Source organism: Achroia grisella, unplaced genomic scaffold (assembly GCF_030625045.1).
Source record: "Achroia grisella isolate CSIRO2021 unplaced genomic scaffold, CSIRO_AGI_Agris_v1 utg900, whole genome shotgun sequence".
Lineage (NCBI taxonomy): Eukaryota > Metazoa > Arthropoda > Insecta > Lepidoptera > Pyralidae > Achroia > Achroia grisella.
In genome coordinates, this window is record NW_026713059.1 from 856,304 (window position 1) to 877,355 (window position 21,052).

The 21,052-nt window shown below is 30.3% G+C and overlaps 1 protein-coding gene across 2 annotated transcripts in view; it reads right to left on the bottom strand.

Moving 5' to 3' along the window:
• Positions 1–21,052, bottom strand: part of LOC131853334 (DNA-binding protein D-ETS-4-like) — a 53,118-nt gene that overhangs the window by 12,238 nt on the left and 19,828 nt on the right. The window contains exons 1-3 of one of the 2 annotated variants that reach the window (XM_059204199.1): positions 14,974–15,161; positions 2,642–3,425; positions 1,058–1,212 (exon numbers count right to left, since the gene is read on the bottom strand). In XM_059204199.1, coding sequence (XP_059060182.1) covers positions 1,058–1,212; positions 2,642–3,425; positions 14,974–15,054 — 1,020 coding nt within the window. In that variant the 5' untranslated portion in view covers positions 15,055–15,161. Of the gene's footprint in view, positions 1–1,057; positions 1,213–2,641; positions 3,426–14,973; positions 15,162–21,052 lie in introns of those variants that run through there. The other variant, XM_059204201.1, reaches the window with a different exon arrangement.

Genomic DNA, 21,052 nt, shown 5'->3' on the forward strand with positions numbered 1-21,052 from the left:
TCATCACAGTATTGGGATATATTGAATGACAGATAAATCTTCTTTAATCAATCATTCTTATAATAAAATGTATTGATTGTTGGCTCTCGTATTGATCACGTATTGATATATTGACAGTACTAAAAAGGGCGTGGGAAGGCCTCCAGCAAGGTGGACCGACGATCTGGTCAAGATCGCTGGAAGGCATTGGATGCGAGCAGCGCAGGACCGATCGTCGTGGAGATCTTTGGGGGAGGCCTATGTCCAGCAGTGGACGTCTTCCGGGCTGCGATGATGATGATGATGATGATTAAAAAGGGCTCAATTTTTGAAGATAACTTTTTACTAAAATTACTATATTATTACGCATAATATTCAGTCTTCATTTACATATTTTTTAACTTATAACATATTCTTTTCTGGCACTCGAGTGTTTTCTGTATTAGACAATAAAGAAAATTCTCAAGGTAGAACCGTCTGTACCTAAGCATTAAAAAAAATATGGTGAAGATTTAATACCTACTGCTTCATGAAAATGTTAAATTTTCTAAGTAGACAAAATTGAGATATATCTTTTATATCTTAGTCTAGTCCTATATTTACTCAGTATTAAGTTAGTATATTTAAGTACTAAGAAGGTCGCTAATTTATTAAGTTACTTTAATATTTATCAATAACTTATTATTGTTTACAAGTTGCATCGTTAGAGACTTTGAACTTAGTTATCTAAGGGCCTCAATCACTCTCAGGGTTAACTAAATAGTAGGATAATTTATTATTGAACAATTATACAATATGTAATAGAGAGCATTGTGATTCGATTGAAATAAAATAAAATTGACAATTAACTGATCGTAAATTCATTGATAATTAATTATTACTAGAAACCCCAAATTTAAATACGTGACACTAATAAGTTTTTTATAAAATTAATTCAATAAATAAGATGCAAATGAAATATCTCAGTTGATTTCATGCTTTTTCTCTTTGATGTCTATAATTCAGTCAACATTTGAATACTCATTTAAAGGATCTTTGTAAAATTTTACTTTACAGCAATAATAAGTTTTATATTTACTTGTGGTGCCCTTTGGTTGAAATCATCTTCTGTGAGTGCAACAAGAGCTGCTCCGTCCATCGCGAAATATTCCGCTGGAACCATCGGTAGGTTGAAGTGTTGTAATGTGAACATCACCCACGCCTTTACGTCTGCTGTACTCCAGAGCATCGGATCTGAAACCAATATTGTGGTCAATACAGATAAATCAGAAACAATACCTTTAAATATATTTAGGTATACGTAGAGAGTTGCTTACTTTACATATCTAAAGGTTTTTAAAATTTACAATATATTTGGACCAAATTAGACCCTATTAGAAGCATTACACTATATATATACCATATCAATCATTTTTAAATGACGTTTCGATATTTTTATGTTTTCTTTTTGTTGGTAACATTACAAAATATCACTTATTTCGCCGCAATTTTTAAATTCTGAAATTATCTACGCCTGAAGATTATACTACGTGAATTGAAATTGTGCGCAATTTATTCAGATTACTATGTATGCCCTTTCTTTAACATATTGCGCAGTTATATGATAAACTAGTAAAACTAGACATTCATAGTTTGATATGATAATAATAAATGTATTATTATTTGCTATAATCTACAAAACTTTGAAATTCTATTACAACGTGCAGATTTACTTAAACACACATCTTGTAAATTTTTGAGCCTATTAATAATTGCATGTTTATTTTTCGATAACTCTCACTCTAAATCACGTCATTATTATATTAATAAGTGCATTTACTTATATTATTAAAAAAATGTGTTTGTTTATTACTTCTTAGATTCCTATCAATAATGATGATTGATTAACAAATAGTCACATATTAAGATAACATTATTTCGAATGGAAAATAACAGACCGCTTTTATCCAATCAAATTAACGTGTTCACGGAAAGTCGCGAATAAAAGTTAGCAAGAAAACCAATTATAATCTGTGATTTAAAGCAATAAATTAATGGAGAACATACGTAGCACATGCTACGATGGGTAGCTTACGTAACCAATCGTTGTTCAAGTTCTCAGAATCCATTTATAATAACGAAGTAGTTAAGCAGTAGCTGACATGTTATCTACGTGGAATCACTTGATTTTTTGCCATACCGAAGGCAACGTGACGTCATTGTTAATCGCTCACACATCGCCAGTATAACTGGTGTCAAGTGACGAGTACGTAATTAATAAGTTCCCATAACACAATGAACTTCTGTTATAAATCATATAAGAATGCGTGTGTAATAAATTGCTTGTTGAGTGTCTACATAGAATATAATATTTTATGACTAATGGGTAAAGGATAGCGGTACAGAAAAACATAACGAGAATGTGGTAAGGTATGATCAATATAGACTAACCTATTATGAGATACATCCTACGAATCACGAGATACAAGATCAAAGGACACTGAAACTAGCGTGTTTAGATAGATATGTCTAGTAAGAGATACATGTAATTATAAAGAATAAAGGTGATGAATAGTGATGCTCGTTCTACGGGAAACATAACACGAAGTCAGACCTGTGACTAATATGACAAATATTATGCTTACTAGTAAGTTAGTTAATACATAACGAGTCAGTGACTCACCTGGTGAGATTCCCAATACTGTGCAGGTATTGTCCACATCTCTCTTCGACTGTTCAATAGCCATTGATAATACACGGTCTATGTCTGGTGCAACCAATGTTTCGTCACCTCCGCTGCTTTCTTCCATTTTTACAGCACCCAATTCTAATGGAATAGGCTTCAGATTCAGTCGTTTCTGAAAGGTTGTATCTTCTAGAGCCGATCTCAAAAGAATATGATCTCTCGGCTCTTCAACCTCAATTTTGGGCGTAATGTAAGCGTGTTGAACACTTTCCTGTAGAATCTGATTTTCTTTTAGAAGCTCTTCAATGTCAATGTATTCTTCGTGTTGTGGAACGGGTGAGTGATTGTAATGATTTTGGCTGCCGTATGATGCGCAAGATCCTGAGGGCGAGAGGGGATAGGGAGATGCGAATCCGGGAACAGCCAGTCTGTTTGGTTCCTCTTTTATGTAAACTGGCGAAGAGTTATATGGAAGGCAGTTATAGGGCGAGGCGGGCTGCAGAGCCACTGTTGGGATTGTGTCATCCGATGACGGAGAAGGTGTGTGATATCCCTCAAAGTCATATAAGCGTTCTAAGAAGACGCTGTTGTTATCTTCAGGATAAGGTGGGGGAGGTTTGGTATGTGGATTTGGAGGGGAGTGCAGCATCGATTCTGGAGGTGATGCGGCGCCCAAGAGGCGAAGAAGATGATGTATGTCGGCTGGGGAGGCAGGGACTGCCCTCTCGCCCTGCGACGCTGAGGGCGGGCTGCACCCGGATCTTGGTACTGTTTGTGGCATCTGTTGACAAACAAATGTAAAATTAGATAACTTCATGTTATTGTCTTAAATAATGTGATTGTAGACAAGTATCCAAAATGTAGAAGTTCACTCATTCCACTACAGTTATTGAATACTAAGTGCCAATTATAGAGATAACAGCATTCTCGGGCATTCAAACTTTAGATTAGACATTCTTGCATACGATTCATATAAATTTTCTGCCCAATCGGTTTCTCTGAATGCGAAAAGATGAGACTATTATTTTTTCTTATGCTTGTTCTGTTATTTTCTTTCTTGTAATGGTTTTCTTTAAAGACTTCATAATTTAACTTTTAAGATTATAGCAATTATTTTAATAATTTAATAAATCATTAGCTACCATTTTGGGTGTCCGTGAAGTCATCGTTTTGACGTCACAAGTATAGCATCTACAGAACTGTACACCAGATGTCGTAATCTAAACAGAACATTTCCATCCTTATTGTATATTTATCGGAACGTCAAAGTCTTCTAAATTTAGCAATGACCAACACATTTGGCAAAATTACTACACTAATTTAAGTGGTCTTAATAATATATTGAGGTAAATGAATATTCATGATATTTGATTAGATAAAGATTTATAGGAGCACAATGTTATTGTATAACAGAAATACGATCGCAAAACACCAGGTAAGGTTATTACAATTTTGTTTGACTAATAGATTACTCTACTGGAATGAAATAAAGCCTTATTTCGTAAATCATAAGTTACATATTGCAGATAGCACAAACAATTAGAGCATAAATCGTGAACATGAAATATAATGGAAATAGTAAAGAAGAGACTCACTCTTAACAGTGTTAGACCCATCTTGCTGAAATATAAAACTGAAATGACTGCACTATGAGATATAGTTTTCCATAGTGAAAATTATCATTGCAAGTTTAACCGGTCTGTACAGGTAATCATGTACGATACAAGGTAGATGTTTTTTTTTCTAAACAACACAATAGCTAGTGCTCTTTGCATGTTTCTCACGGGATCTAGGTACTATTAATGTTGAATGCGTGTTTAATAGTAGATATTGATGCAGAATTGATCGTAATGTTAAATGAGATTAATATATCAAGACGGCAACAAATATGTTTACTACTAAGAGAAAATTTATAGATTTCTGATACAAGTCGAATGCAGAATCTGGCGTTAGTTGAACCCACCTGTATTTATATAACGTGTTTATTAAATCAAATGATTGAGAGTAGGTTACAGACAAAAAAGAAGAAATTGTTTGCCGGTCTTATTTCAAAGCAATATTTACAAGATTAATATATGAATGTGGATGGATGTAAAGGGAGGGGACGCCCTAAGAAAAGATGGATGGATTGTGTGAAAGATAATATGAATAAAAGAAGAGTATGTTCAGTTATGACGACCGATATAGAGCAGTGGAAGAGAATGACATACTGCGCCGACCCCAAATAATGGGATAAAGGCAAGGCAATGATGATTCACAAGATTGACATAATGAGAGAAAAAGTGTGTATAAAAAATAAACATACATTAGACATAAATAGATGTGTATAATGTGAATAATACATACATATGCAGTTTAATATATTTTAGAAGAAACATATAAAACATAAGAAAACAGAAAAGAATAAACTTCACTTGAAAATACTTAACACTTGCATGTGATCTATACAACTCATAGAACTCAATACATAGAAAAACGTTATTCCATGTGTAAATTGTTTTTTCTCATGTAATGTTTCCAAAAATAACTTGCGATGACATCTTAGAAGAAATCTATCTTTCATGTTATCTAATGCAGATTCTGTTTTGATTTGTAATCACAAATCTATGGACATAATGCCTCGTGAGACGTGAACAGTAGACCAATAAATATCGTTATATCCGGGCAAATGTAACATTAAATTTGTGTTTTTGCTCAAATCCTATAAGCTATTTTATACGAGGATGTGTCGTGCGTGCGTAGACATATATGAATAAATCGAACGGATAATTCGATACTGGCGCCGACACGCGGAAATGTCTAATGGGTAGGAATTTAAGAAGTGACGTATTATTTATCTGTAATGAATTCCACTTGTACTTATACACTTGTAAGTGGTACTAGTGAAGTTATATAACCAGATCAAAGTAATCGAGTTTTGAGCGATACGAGGAGAACAGAGGGGGAAATACGGGGAGAAGGGAGGAGGGGACTTTTTTTTGCATTATGGGGATCACTCCTCTTATTCGCTTTAATTAGCTTCTAAAATATAAACTTTGAATCAATCAATAAAATCAATGCAAAGGATTTTACATATGTCGGGTAAAACCCATTCCCATTAACACATCTGTGTGACATTTTCAATTTATACGATTGTTTATACCTAATATATAACAAGAATGTACGTCAACTGTATAAAAATATCGTAGGTTTAACGAATTTGTTATTATATAAATATAAAATTGTTATGTTATTAAAACAAAACTTCTTGTCATTTCGAATGGAGAAGTATATAAATGAAATATTATGGTAAATAATTTATATGTATTATTTCTTTATATTCCATAGTTATATAATAACTTTCTAAAGACTAACATATTATGTTAAACTTATTAAATTTTTATTATTTTTTTTCTATCTAAAGATAATTGAACCGAGAACATGTAGATTATGTTCAGTTATCTGTATAGCATAAAATATTATATTTTTAAAGAACCTCATATTCATTAGAATATAATACAGTGTCTAGATAAATGAACTCGCTTTGTTGGTGATAAAAATAAGTAGGTCAAATATTATTATTAAATGTTACGTTATTTAATCAGAGTAAACATTCTCGAATTTATTCTCATGAATTTTGTTTCTAAAGTATCCGATAATCAAATTAAATGTTTGGATAAAAATGTTCTAGATAAAAAAATACATTCATAGTTATAATGTTAGAAATTATGGTAGATAATAAGGTACAAAGAAAAGCAGTTACAAGCATACAATGTACAAAATCTACATGTACATTCCATTAATGGACCAATCAATCCGATTCACATTTTCCAAAGTACTAAGGAAGCACGTTTTTACGTTCGAATAGAAAAAAAATGACAATGAAACGTTCATTTATGACGTCAGTTCATTGTCTATGAATACTCTATAGTAACGCATGGGTGTCGTGACTACTCAAATTGCAGCCTCCTGATACAATTTCGAGCAGACCTTGGGGTTTTCACGTACACGAGTGCGCTCGACCGTGTTTAAGAATCTAACTTATTTGGCAAGTTAATCTATACAATCGTGTCCAGTGGCAATAGACTTTTAATTGTATCATTATGTAGAACTATGTAATATGCTCGGTATCTATTGTTTGTGCTGTAGTTTTATTTTATATGTATGCAAGTAAAAGGATAACTGTAGAAAAATACTTGGAATTCGGAGGTATATATTAGGAAAAAATTGACAAGATGGAATGAAGAGAAGAAGTACATGAAGAATGTACTATAAAAGAACTATAAATTTAAATACAAATTTAGAATTATAAATACATTTCTAAAAGCCAAAATACAAGAGTTTAAAAGAGTTAGTCTCATGTTCGTTATCTATCATTTTACTATAGTGATGTTGTATATATCAGAAATCCATATTATGGAAACAAATTTAATCCTTGCTAATGTTTTGTTATATCCTATCAAATGAATAATTTAACTCGAAAGAAAGAAGGCACTACTACTATACTTGAGATAGTTATTTAAAACGTAGTTCTAAAATACTGTTTAAAACTTCAAGTTAACTGTATAGGTGTACCAATATATTAAACTAAAGTGATGTTAAAATTGACTTTCAGAAAGAAAATCGTTATTCCACATTTAAGGTCTTGATATTTAAATTTAGTATCTATTAGTAATACGATAAGGTCTATAATCTTGTACCAACATTTTGCATAATACATCAGTAACAATACAAGTCGCGTTGCAAGATGTCTTCAAGCGATTACACTTAATAGCCCATTAGTTTGAATTATACCTTGTTTTATTCTATTTGCAGTCAAAACCGAGATTCGTTGGACATTTGGCGTAGACATGTCACCATCTCAGTTTGTGTGACTAAACTTGATGTCGTTGAGCTTTGGGATTTCCATGACATAATGTCTTTAATAGAATTGCTAGAAGTTTCATAGTAGTTTAAAATGATCTGCTGTCTTGCTCTAAGCAATACAGACATATAGAATCTGATGTATTGATAATAACCATTTTATTACAATCGTTATAAGGTTCAAATTTCAATGGTTAAATCATCATGAACTTATACAATCCAAATATCATCATACAAGATCAGTCTTGAGATGCAATTTGGAAAACAATTGAAAAATAGAAATTAATGAATGTTACTTTAGGGAATGGTTTAGTAGTTTTTTCTAAAATATCCATCTAATCACCTTCTTAACAACACTCTATCTTACCTAACGTAAACTGATCAACTCACTTGACACTGCAAACTTTCACCCTCCATAGTAAGTCAATGAAACGAGCACTTGGAATGAAAACTTTTATCAAAAGCCGCACTCACACAGTCACCTCCGTATATCAGAGTTGTGGGGTTGATGCACCTTTGACGTTGCGTCCATGTCTTGAGTCAGGGTTTGAGGTTATGCCGCCGGCGAGTGGACGAATTCGCGTTGCGTTCTTATCACGATTTGAATTTGATGTATGTTGCTAACTCAATGCAGTTACATTCAGTCAATGAAGTGAGGCGAAGCCTTTTTGGACATGATTGCGTGTGCGCGTCGGATAGTTCACAGAGCCACTGACTGAGTTGTGCGCCGGCGCACGAAGCCTTTGGCTCAATGAACGCCTGCGTCACCACGGGAAGTACGCTTCGACTGAACTAATATCGAACTTTTAATAGAACCTACATCGGAACTATAATATGTTATAGAACGTCATCGCTCCAGTAATTAGGATTCGATGACGTTAATATCAATAGAAAATTAATGTCCAATTCATTTCGTTAATTTCCACGGCTCGGTTTCGATAGTGCAACTGCAATTTGATTAATATCCGCATTATTACAAGGTTCATATTTGACTTCCTAAATTAGCTATCACCTAGATATTACAACGACGTCTATATATTATCAATGTTTAATGATCTACTTTAAATTATATTCTAATTTATATTTTCCACTCAAGGAAATAATAGTTCTTTTAACGAATTACTTTTAACTACTTTTCTTTTGTGATTCAAAATGGCAAGAAAAGTGGCAGCAGTCATTATCTAACAATTGTGTCTTCCGCAAGAATAAGAGAAGTCTGTTTAAGAAAATTACAAGTTCGAACATATTGTATCACGTTATGACTCAATCTCATTTGGCATTATGGGAACCAGAATGACATCATCTAAGTCAGCACTACACGACAAATTGCAATTAGTTCTTTTTGTGAGTATGATAGAGATGAGATCTATACTATTTACAGTTTTTAATGCTTCCATTTTCACTAGATTTAAGTCTGATTTTATTGCAATCAAAAGAGCAAAATCATTGCTTAAAAACAATGTACATATCTACTATCATTTCCTTTACTATTTTTATATATCATATTTCTTATAAGTTTCAAAGATAAATGCGAAAGTTTGTGAGTTTGGGTGGATAGATGAATGGATGTTTGTTATTCTTTCACGCAAAAACTACTTAACGGATTTTGATGTAACTTTACAGTAATATAGCTTATACATCATAGGCTATAAATTTCATACGGGTGAAACCTCGGGCGCTGCTAGGTTCATCAAGCAAAAACTAGATTCCGGGGCATTTTCAAGCAGTCCATTGACACTGAGATGTTTTATAAAAGTCCGTTTTCCATTTAGTACAGTAGTGACTAGTGACATCATACATCTACGGGAACTAAATTAAATGACTACGACGCTACGGATATCGAATTATACACGGTAATTTAGTAAAAAAGGTCTTTATTTGGTTAGAACATTGCTCTATCTACATATACTAGTGGTAGTGGCCGGCTAGTAGTCGATTCTACCGTAATTTAAATTATAAATTTGAAAATTATTAAGGTTCTACTGTCAAAGACAATACTTCAATAATCACAGACACTACAGTCTTACAGGCAATAAATAAAAGAGATATCCGTGTGTGTGTCAAATGGTGGTATATATAAAGATTTATTAATTATTTAATGTATTTTTAATAATTTTTATATATAATTTATATAAATACAAGAAGTATTTATCTATATAAATTATAAGTGTGTGAAATTTTGTACTTCTCGGTCCGCGGTCCAATTATAAACTTACGTCAATATACAAAAATCAATCAAAATATACGTATTTTTATAAATTTTGTTTTGAGAATAATATAAAAAACTGAGGTATATGATAATAATATCGTTGTATAATATATTACATTAAACATTATGGCTTTTGAAAAAAAATAATTTTAATTTCTTGCCAGTTCTTCTCAATCGAATGTATATACTAAATTGCGCAGCAGGGGTTCAATATTAATATAAAAATTTTGACCTACAAAAACAGCTAAAAGGTACTACACGAATGAATGATTTTTGATCGATTTGACTTGAATTCGCATAGATTCTGTTCATTACCAAATACAGAAAAATCGCCTGTTTAATCACCCGCAATATATATTTTAGTAGACAAGGAAAATATGCGTAAGTTCGCAACCAATTTGTATAATCGTACTTGCATATGTTTGCTGTATATACACACAGACACACCGAATGACGCCCGCGCCAACGTACATTATTACGTCATATGAATGTTTATTTTTTAATTACAAACATAAAAAACCAGTGTAGTTAATAAATCAAATATACGCAATACATACATACAACTCATATTTACTCTATGTCATATTAATATATGATCACCATATAATTATAAAAACATTGGATAATTTACACAGCGCCATCTAGTCACAAGTTAAGCAGAACTTATATTATGGGCACTATATAAATGACAGAATAGAAATAGATTGTTTTTTTTTTACTTAGAAAACACCCAAGTAATCTTGTATACTTGTATGTATGAATACAAATTATTCTGTCGTGCACGTAATCGAACCCACGACCGTAAGAGCTAAACCACTGCTACGAGGCCGGTAATATATCTTTATATAGTGTCTTTAAAATATAGACTATTTCTATATATTAAAGCTACAAATATTAGTTACTTGATATTAAAATATCATGTTTGTTTCATTGTATATTAAATATTACCTTATTAGTTGTTATATTAACGATGTCAAGCCAAAATTAATTAGTACCAATGTAATATGAAATAGTAGACAAGAAATTAAATTGATAGAATTAAAAAAAATAGTTCAACGGTTATAATCTTTAATTGTTTTTGCAATACTACTCCAATTTTATACTTAATTTGCTTGATTTAATTTGTGGGTAAAATGTTATAAATTAAAGAAATACATTATTTCTATCAGTTTAGGAAATATTAAATATAATGAAGAATATATACACTATTATTATACGTTTAAATTTATATAAATACATGTATATTATGTAGTATAGAGAACTAATAAAGTACGTAGATGAAAGTTCATAATTACTGCTGTAAACTTGAGAGAGAGAAAGACATCAACGAGTCGATCAGTAGCATTATCAATACAATGTTTTACAAAAGTGGAATCTTAGAATAAACATAAATATAAAATAAATAATAACTATTAAGTTACAATATAAAGCTTAGTACCTATATATGTATATTTCAGGTAATATTGATAAAATTAGTTTAGTTATTTATCAATAAACATGTATATAAACGGAGTTATAACGTAAGCAAAAAGTTAATATTAGAAAGTTATTCATTATGATAAATGGGAAAGGGTGTCTTGTCTACTTATTTGTTAACATTTCACGACTAAATGGCAGAACGGATCTTAATAAAATTTTGCGTGAAGATATCTGTATCATGAGGACGAACATAGACTATCTTATATCTAATACAAAATAAGAGAAGTCACAGGTAACAAATAAACTATTATTATAGAGGTGTAGTGGTGAGTTATGTATGATATATGTATTTGTATACATGATTACAACAGATTTCCAGAAAATCAACTAATCAAATTCATTTTTTTTATAATTATCATTCAAGAGTTTACTCATCTCTGTTTTTATTCAAATAAAGTGACGTAAAGTTTAAACTGTTAATTCGAAATCAAGAAATTCTCTATTTTATGATAGATATTAAATTACAGAAACATAATTTGTGATTAATTTGTAAATTAATGAGCTGTGACTCATTGTATAATATATTATTATTTATATATATATATATATAAACAAAGTTGACTGGTAGAGAATGCTTATAGCATTTTAAGTCTCCCGTTATGAACATATGTCTTATTTAATCAAAAATTATTTCAATTAAATTTAATCAGTTATTTAGAAACTTATATGTAATAGTTTTTATTTTACAAGTTGTTTGTAAAAATCTATTATTACGTCTTTTAGTTGTTTTTATTTTGTTAATTTTTCCATTGTTACTAAGTAACGGATCGATTTTGTAATCCTTGAGATTACAATAGGGTATAATAACAATAGGCTGACAATGAGCTGTCGGACTATATTTAAAAGCAATATCGATCAATCGATATTGGAATTCGACCTATTCGTAAGTTATTATATATACCTTTATATACCATGAAGGTTAGTCGATATTTAAATAAATATTCCTTCAAGACAGTTACTCACGATGGTGTAGTCAGAGTCATTATCAACTGTCGATGAAGTGATAAACATAAGAGTTTATTCGGCCATGTTTTGTTCAGTTTTTTATTAATCCATCATGGTCGGGATTACGCACCATACAGCGGATTAACATGCTTTGTTAACGGTGTTTGCATCGCCGGAGTATTAATTATTAATATAAATGAAATGTAGCTATAATAGTTTTTTAAGCTGTAAGTTCTTGAATTTAATGGTTCGTATTATAGTGGCTCTGCCGGTTTATAAGTAGTAAGCGAAGTCCCTCACAAATTTCCATGATTTTAGTGCAAAAAATTACTTTTTATTGAATATTAAATAAGAGTGGTATTAAATACAGTGTGGCATAGTTTCGTATTTTTTTATCAAATGTCAAAATCCCAAGTACGTACGTAACTAAAAAGAAGATTTGCGAAATCAACTTTAAAGCTTCAAAGATAAAGTTCATTTTCTAACAGTTTTTTTTTGTATTTAATGCAGTTTCGTATTAATCATACGACGTGTCAAAATGCCAATGTCAAAGATCAAATAGCCCATTACAAATGTTTATATGTTTTTGTTACTCAGCAAATCTAAATAATAACTCTATTTGTCTGGTAATAAAAAACAATTCTGCAATTACCTAACATTATTAATTAAAATTGAAATTTTTCCAAGTCAACATCGAGTCTGGTAACATAACATCTATGTATCTGACTAACCTTCTATTGATAGTTTGTATCGTTAACAAACTTTGTTATTTTAAGATAATGTAAATGTAGTTATTAATGTTAGATTTTGATACGATACGGAATTATAACTACGAATTTTACTAATTACCATTAGAATGAGTTTGTTTATTTGTTTGTACCATTAGTAACTATCTACTATAGAATTAAAATACTGCATAGAATACTTACAATGACCGAAAGTCCCATAATTTACTTAGTATAATATTATATTATCTGTGGTATAATTAAATGTTTGAGACTAATGATAATGTATGTACTATAAGTATTTACATACTAATAAAAATCAAGTTATGCTAGAAACTTTGCTTTATATTACCAATTTGTTACATATATTTATGACGCTAACTGTACTATACTAATGCAAAATGGCATAACTCTAAAAATTAATAAATACAATAATTTTAAAACTATAAATAGTAAGATATGATTACTTAAAGGACAAACGTGATTGCAATAATTGTGCATGCACTGAAATTTATAATGTTAAACATAGACACCTATCATAGAAAAAAACTGACAACTGACTGACTGAAGTAAATAATGTAAACAAACTGACTCTTAAAAAAAGAAATTCTGTTGCGTTTCTTGTCAGTTCTTCTCAATTGAATCTGTATACTGGACTGGACGGTAGGGAAAAAAAGATCAAAACAATTAATTTGACGTTCATAAGCGTCTAAAATGTTCCGTTTGATTGGATATGAACCTTTACTGTAATTTACTAATTAATCTGATACCTATATTTATGGCGCTAACTGTACTATACTAATGCAAAACGGCATAAGTCTAAAAATAAAACAATCAATAAATTATGTAAGCGGGAATGCCTAAGTGACGTACAACTTATTTCTATACATAAGTCATTATGAAAACCCATTCATAAATCTTAAGCCTACGCTAATAGTAATGACAAAAACTTATTTGCTTCAAGTCGTCTGTGTGGTGTGACAATACTTATACAATTATGTAAGTGTTTGCGCAGATTATGACTGAGATCTGTTCGTTGGAAGTACTCATAAATTATTAAATAGATTTGCTAGCTTTTTGATGACGTCATTGAATCATATCATAATCACATCATGAAGTCATAGGGTGAATATACAAAGTATGGGGATTAGTGTCATTGCAGCAATGCAGCATGTCAGCTCGACCTCCACGCAGCACCCCCCCCCCCCCCTTCTAAAAACATGAATGGCAACAACGGGCTAAATGACCTGACCTACGCGTATACCCTTATATATTTTTTTTTTTGTTATACTACTATAACTGTCAAATGGGTACCGTTAGACCTCTGAATTAAATTCATTAATAAAAATATATATTACATAAAACTTTAATTAAAATGACTACTCATTACTATACAGTAATGAGTAGTCATTTTAATTAAAGTTAGACTATAACTGTCAAATGGGTACCGTTAGACCTCTGAATTAAATTCATTAATAAAAATATATATTACATAAAACTTTAATTAAAATGACTACTCATTACTGTATGCAGACAACACAACAATAATAGTTTTAATTGTCCTTACCTACTTACTCTATACTGTAAAGAAAATATGAATAAAAAGTACCCTTCTTATATACATATATAAACATAAACATAACATTATGTCAAAAATATAATCCTCTACCATTCATTCACTAAAGAAGAATAAATTAACAGCAAAATATCCTGAAAGGTTTACTTATTACGCTTGAAAACATTAGAGAACATAATACATAGTGTATTCTAACTTAAACACTATGATATTTAATTATTATTAATCATTATTGTTATTATTTTTATTATAAACTTTTAAATAATTGAATTCACTATTTATTAAAACACTATTTACATTGCACCAATCGTCCGTGTCTAAAGATATTTAATTAATTGTTGACTTAATTTTATTATTAACTTTTGTATTATTAAAATTACTAATTAAAATATTTACACAGCTCCAATCATCCGTACCTAAAGATTACGTACTTGTTTAATATCTATTTATATTAAGTTTTAATTTAGCATTCGTGCGTTAAGTTAAAGTTAAAGATATTTACGTACTCGTTTAATATCTATTTAAGTTTTAATTTATTAAAATCTTTATTTACCTGACAGCATTCGTCCGTGCAGTAGTGTGGCGATGAATAATTCCACTTTTCATTATAGATATTTGCATTATAGGAATACATTTTCGTTATTTCACATTAACTTTTAATATTTGAAATCAGCGATACATGCATCTAGGCAAGATTGATTCGTTGTTTACAATAATCAAGTTCAAATATTGCTTGCGGACCGGCAGTTTGAACGATAATACTCCGTTTTGTTCCATGTTAACTAGGTATATATAAAAGATAAGCATATCTGTATGTTATCAAAAGGTACAAAGTTCGTCTGTTTTTGGATAAGATAATAACTTTACTGTTATAGTTACTTTTAAAGTAAAAAAACGGTTAAAGTTAAATCTATGGCATTAGAACAATATAGAAATGTTTATGGACTGCCGTTCACTTTATATCAATTATTTTGTAAAAAAAACTAACACCTATAATTTATAATTAATAAAAGATTCGTAGTTTAAAAGATATAAGCGAACAGACAGCGGCCACAACTTTTTTTATTCTACATATGTAAAGATTGTTTAAAATTTTACTTAGCAATCTGATACAGGTATCATAATAATAATAATCCTACTATACGATTATAATATTATGCCACAAAAGTAAAAAGTAAAACTGTATTAAAGTGGCTACATTACATTCAACCTGTTTTTAACATGGTTGGTATACATACTACCAAATTAAGCATTACGTGATTACTCTAAAGTAGACCGTCATGAAATGTGTTACGACTTAAATTTGAGAACATATTCTATTTTAAGTTTTATTACAGGCACTATTAGTAATAAGTTTATTTAATTTAAATAACAGAAAACTATTAAACATTTCAATAGTGTATTCCTGACAATAAACGTAAGGAATAGAACTTATATACTCCATGAAGAACTTGTAGTTATATAGATAGTATTAGTTCATACATTGTCCGCTAGATGTCGTAATATAATGATATGTAATAATATGACTAGAAAATAGATGGCGCTACCGGTTCATTAAGAAAATTTATTTAATTAAAGACCGGTTTTTTATATGACTCCGATCATCGGTTTCTAATATTAACAGTATAATTATTAACACGTTTTAAGTCATTAACAACAATTTAGTAAATTTTTTTTTCGACTGAATTCTAGATTTTTGAGTATTGTTTTCAAAATGAGCAGGTTCTGAATTAAAATGTGATATGTTATTTTCAATAATTTTGGTTCTTCAGTTTTCATCTTATGATTCTTTTTGTAATCAATTGCATATACTATCCTATTGATTCGTATTCTTATATCAACAAATATCAATTTGATATGTTTTTCACTAAACTGTATACTTAATAATCATATGCATCAATACCCACAGAATAAAAATTACAATTATTATACATTTAAAAAAAAGAATGATTTTCTTTTACAAAAAAATATACGCTTATTATGGGTAATTCCATAATATTACAATATTAATTTATATATTTAAATCACATCATATCGCCATTATCTGTCGAGTCTATCGTTAGTACGAGAAGCTCATGAGCGTCGACCAGTGATTGGAACCGGTTCCCAAGGTCCTCGGTTTTCCCGCTTGATGTCTCGACAACATACCATTATGTTATGTACCAATCAGGGGTGCCAACCATAGGATAATTCTACTAATACGAAATTTTAGACCTTTGCTATAACCATATTCACACCCTCGTATAAGTTTGAGCGTATTTGCTTTGAAAATCCGAATACAATGAGGTACGAAGGTAAGAGAGAATTGACGGCGTCTGTGGTCCAGCGGTTTAACACATCGCTTTACTTCCAATGGTCGAGGGTTCGAAACCGCGCATGGTACAAATATTTGTATTCACGAGTATTATTGTTTTGTATCGGTCTGGGAGCTTTCTATGTATATTATGTGTGTATTTACAATAAGAAACATCTAAGTAGGTACTTAGTTCTGTTGACTAGTACTCATAACATAAGCTCTGTGACTTAGATGGCGCTGTGTGAATTGTTATTATTTTATTGAGATAGTATACCAGATTTATTCGCATTATTTCTTCGTAAAAGGCTGTATGTAAAGTTGACAACCCTGGTACAATTGTACTAAACCGACAGGCTATTCTGTTACCATGTCAAATTAAGATTTGAAGCTTGCGTCTGTTCTGTTAATCCACTAGCGACCCGACCCCGGCTTCGCTCAGATCTAATTGTTGGGTGATTTATATATTTTTTAACACACTACAAGAAAAAAGGTGCATTTAATTCGGCTATTATATCTCTAGAATTAATACACTTGTATTAATTCTAGAGTTCTCAATTTGATTGTGTATGCCTCTCAGAAGTTTTTACTAGGTGATCGATTTTGATGATTCATGTCTCAGAGATTTGACAGCAATAGACGATTCTTGTTCTACTCATCTAATAACAAAATTTACGAATCAACTAATATTATTCTCTGATAATTTTTTTTAAGTTTCAAAAAAAAAACAAGTGCTTCAAATGAGCAAATATTTGACCATAAAAGGCAATCCAGCCAATAATTCCCATTAATAATACAATAATCTCTAACTTTTCACAGACGTTTCTTAGTGATTTACTATTGAACTGCAGTTCATGGGTAAAGTTCAATTATAATTTATTATACTAGCTGAACCGCGCAACTTCAGTTGCATCAAACTTACTTGTCATTTATCATTAATAACTTTTTACATTACAGCCTGTGTTATTCTGATGTATAAGCTATATTACTGTAAAGTTTCATTAAAATCAGTTCAGCAGTGAAAAGGACAAAAATCCATCCATACTCACAAACTTTCGCGTTTATAATATTAGTAAGATTAGTAAATACCGAACAAGGCCGTGGTAAGTTGCTAGTGTTTTCCTATTTGTGAAAATTACTGGTCTCCTGCATTCCGAGTATGTTTTGTTATTTAAACAGCTAGTAACTGTTAAGTACTTACTTATCTACTTAAGCAACTTACGTTATACCACCAAGCAATTTATTATCTGTTGTATATCAGGTATTATTAATAATCTATACATTTAAGTAGATTTGTAGTCGATAATATATTATATTAAAAACTACCGACTTCGCACGGCTGCATTGCAAATCTTTGAATTTCTCGACTGATTTTGTACTATACCAAGCATGTATTATATATATAAACAGTCCTCTTGAATCACTCTATCTATTGCTAAAAATTGCATTAAAATCCGTTGAGTAATTTAAAACATAGAGTCAATACCAACTGCTCGCCAGTGACTTCAGTGTCTTTGAATTAATTAATATTATTTCTGCCTTGAAGTAAATATATAAATAATAAAGATTAGATCTAATTATAATTATGATTAATATATATGTTCTGGAAGATTGTTATAATCATGTTTATTTTGGAATACAAGATATACATTCTGATTTGACAAGAACGGTGCTAACTACCTACTTTCTTTAAATAGATTAAATAGAACCACGAAAATGTGTGCAATTGTCGAGTTACCATATTAGTAACGTTTGAGAAAAATGTTGACTCTACTTGGTTATTTACAACAAATTTATTATTTACAAAGAACACAAAGTACTCCCCCTCTGATCGACCCCCTGTCCAATTCAAACGGGTATCGAAATTACGTCGACCTGAGCCAAGGATCTAACCCCTAGCAGTGGCCTCAGACTAAAGTCCTATCTGTAAGGCAGCTACTCCGTAAATCCTTACGCGGGTAGTACCATCTGCACTCGCTCCCTATCGTTTGGTCAAGCTGTAAAGGTCAGCTGCAGCTAACAGCATTAGAATAGATCGAAAAAATGTTTTTACAAAATTTGTAATATTCTACATTTCTCGTAAAAAGATAAACTTATGTTACAGATTCTTTTTGATTTTATTAAATCAGCATTTGCATTCTTTCGTTGAAAAGAAATTCAGAGATCATTCACATTATTCTTTATTAAATAAACTGTATATTTTACTCTTTTATGTATTTTAAACATAATATATATGTTATGTTTATTTTCTTTTATTTATACCTGCGTAAAAAGTGGAAAACATAGTGGCCTCTTCGCAATTTAAGACAACAGGAATTTTGTTTATAGATCAACTCTGGCGATGAAATATAGAGCAGTTTTTTTTTATATAACAACAAACGATTGACGTCATAGATAGGTACGTGGGCGCCAGTCTATATTTGCGAATATGTGTTGATCTTTTGTGATTCTAACCGGTATTCTTACACTGCAAATGGCAAAGGTATATTTTGATACATATACATAAATTTGCATACATTATTGGTTTGTTTGTATATAAAATACAGACATTCTTGTTATTTACTTAAAAACTACGCGAAACTATTGAAAAGAAAAAGTGTCTAATAACAGAAACATTTCTTATATGTACATATATTCTCATATTTATTGAAGATAAACCTGGGCTATTCTTTATAATTATATGAATGATAATAATCAAGAATAGATAGATAAAATCTTTACAAAACACTGCTACTACAAGCAAATTGAAGACGAAATTGGAGTCGTGTCGTATCAACATATAAAGAGGATGATGGAAGATCGTGGAAAGTGGTAAGATCTCCGCCGACAAGAGAGTAGCTTCAAATTATGAATGAATGAATAATAAACAATAAAGATATATAATTGATTGAATATATAATTGAAGTAGCCAGAGGTTAACTGTCGATATTATAGTAAACGCAACACTTGATGCTCTTTATTAATACAAGTTCAATTCTTAAAACAAATATATGTCTTTTTTCATACAATATCTTTGTTTGAATAACTTACACATTTAGGCTTTTATTTTATTAAGTTTACAAACAAAATGGAGATGTAGTGACAACACAATTAAGGTTCTATTTTGCCATTTTCATACGAAGCCAAGAAAATTGTCAGTTTATATATCACACGATAAACAATGTTAATATTTCTTACTGTGCTTAATAAACTATATTTATTCAAATATATTATATTTGATTATCAACTTTAAAGTTGTCTTTCCTAAACTGCCAGGGAATATAAACAAGTTAAACAAAAAGTTATAACTGTATTATAATTTTCATTTAAATAGTTTAATTATATTAAACTATTTATATTTAAACTATTTAAACTTATTTCATTTTAATAAGTTTAAATAGTTTAATTTTTGTTAAATACAAAAATTCCAACTATTTGAAACGATACCGTTTTTTACCTGTCGAGTTAAAATTACTACCATGTCTCACGACCAAATGAATCAGTTGTATGTACGTATCTAAAATAACCTTAACATTGTTAAATGTCGTTTTAAAATACATACAAAAAACCAAACACAATACATAATCGTACTCGTACCTAATGTTAAACTTGACCTGAAAAATGTCAGACAGACAAATATGTCATTTGTAATGTGAATTTACATAGAACTACATGTTTTTATATTTCTCTAAAAACGTTAACTTATTTTTTACTTAAGTTATAACTTAAAAAGTTTTACATTAGATATTTGAATGATTTACCAATAATCTGACGGCTCCCCTGATGGTAAGGTAAGGTAAATACATCATAACATTTGTGGTAACGATTCATTACCTTTACCATGAGGTCTTAGATGTCACGTCTCTGTATTATGTAATTTCACTGCCATGTGTCGGATATTTATAACCAAAACAAATCTAAAGTAAACAAATTATTAAATATTTTTTAAGCAAAAATCTCCTCATATATTATTCCCTACTATACTATACTACTATTCTTATCTAGGTATATCAAGACAAAGTCATAGTTGAATGAATGTAAGTCCACAAAACAAAAGGCTTATAGTTAATCTAGTTTTTTATTATTTTTTTCAGGACAATTCACACAGAGTAATCTAGTCGTCAAGTAGAGCTGAGCTGGTGTTATGTGTACTGATACATTATTATTTAAAAAACCATACATATATAGAACCAAAATACTCACGATTACAATTGTTGTTGCTTTATCAGAACAAAATTCGCTTGAATTTTTCAAGCGGAAATTTGAAAAAATCTTCATATAAAAAGTACTAATAGTCTGGAATACAGATGAATCAAACAGTACTGATGGAGTAGAATACAGATAACGTAAATAAAGAGAA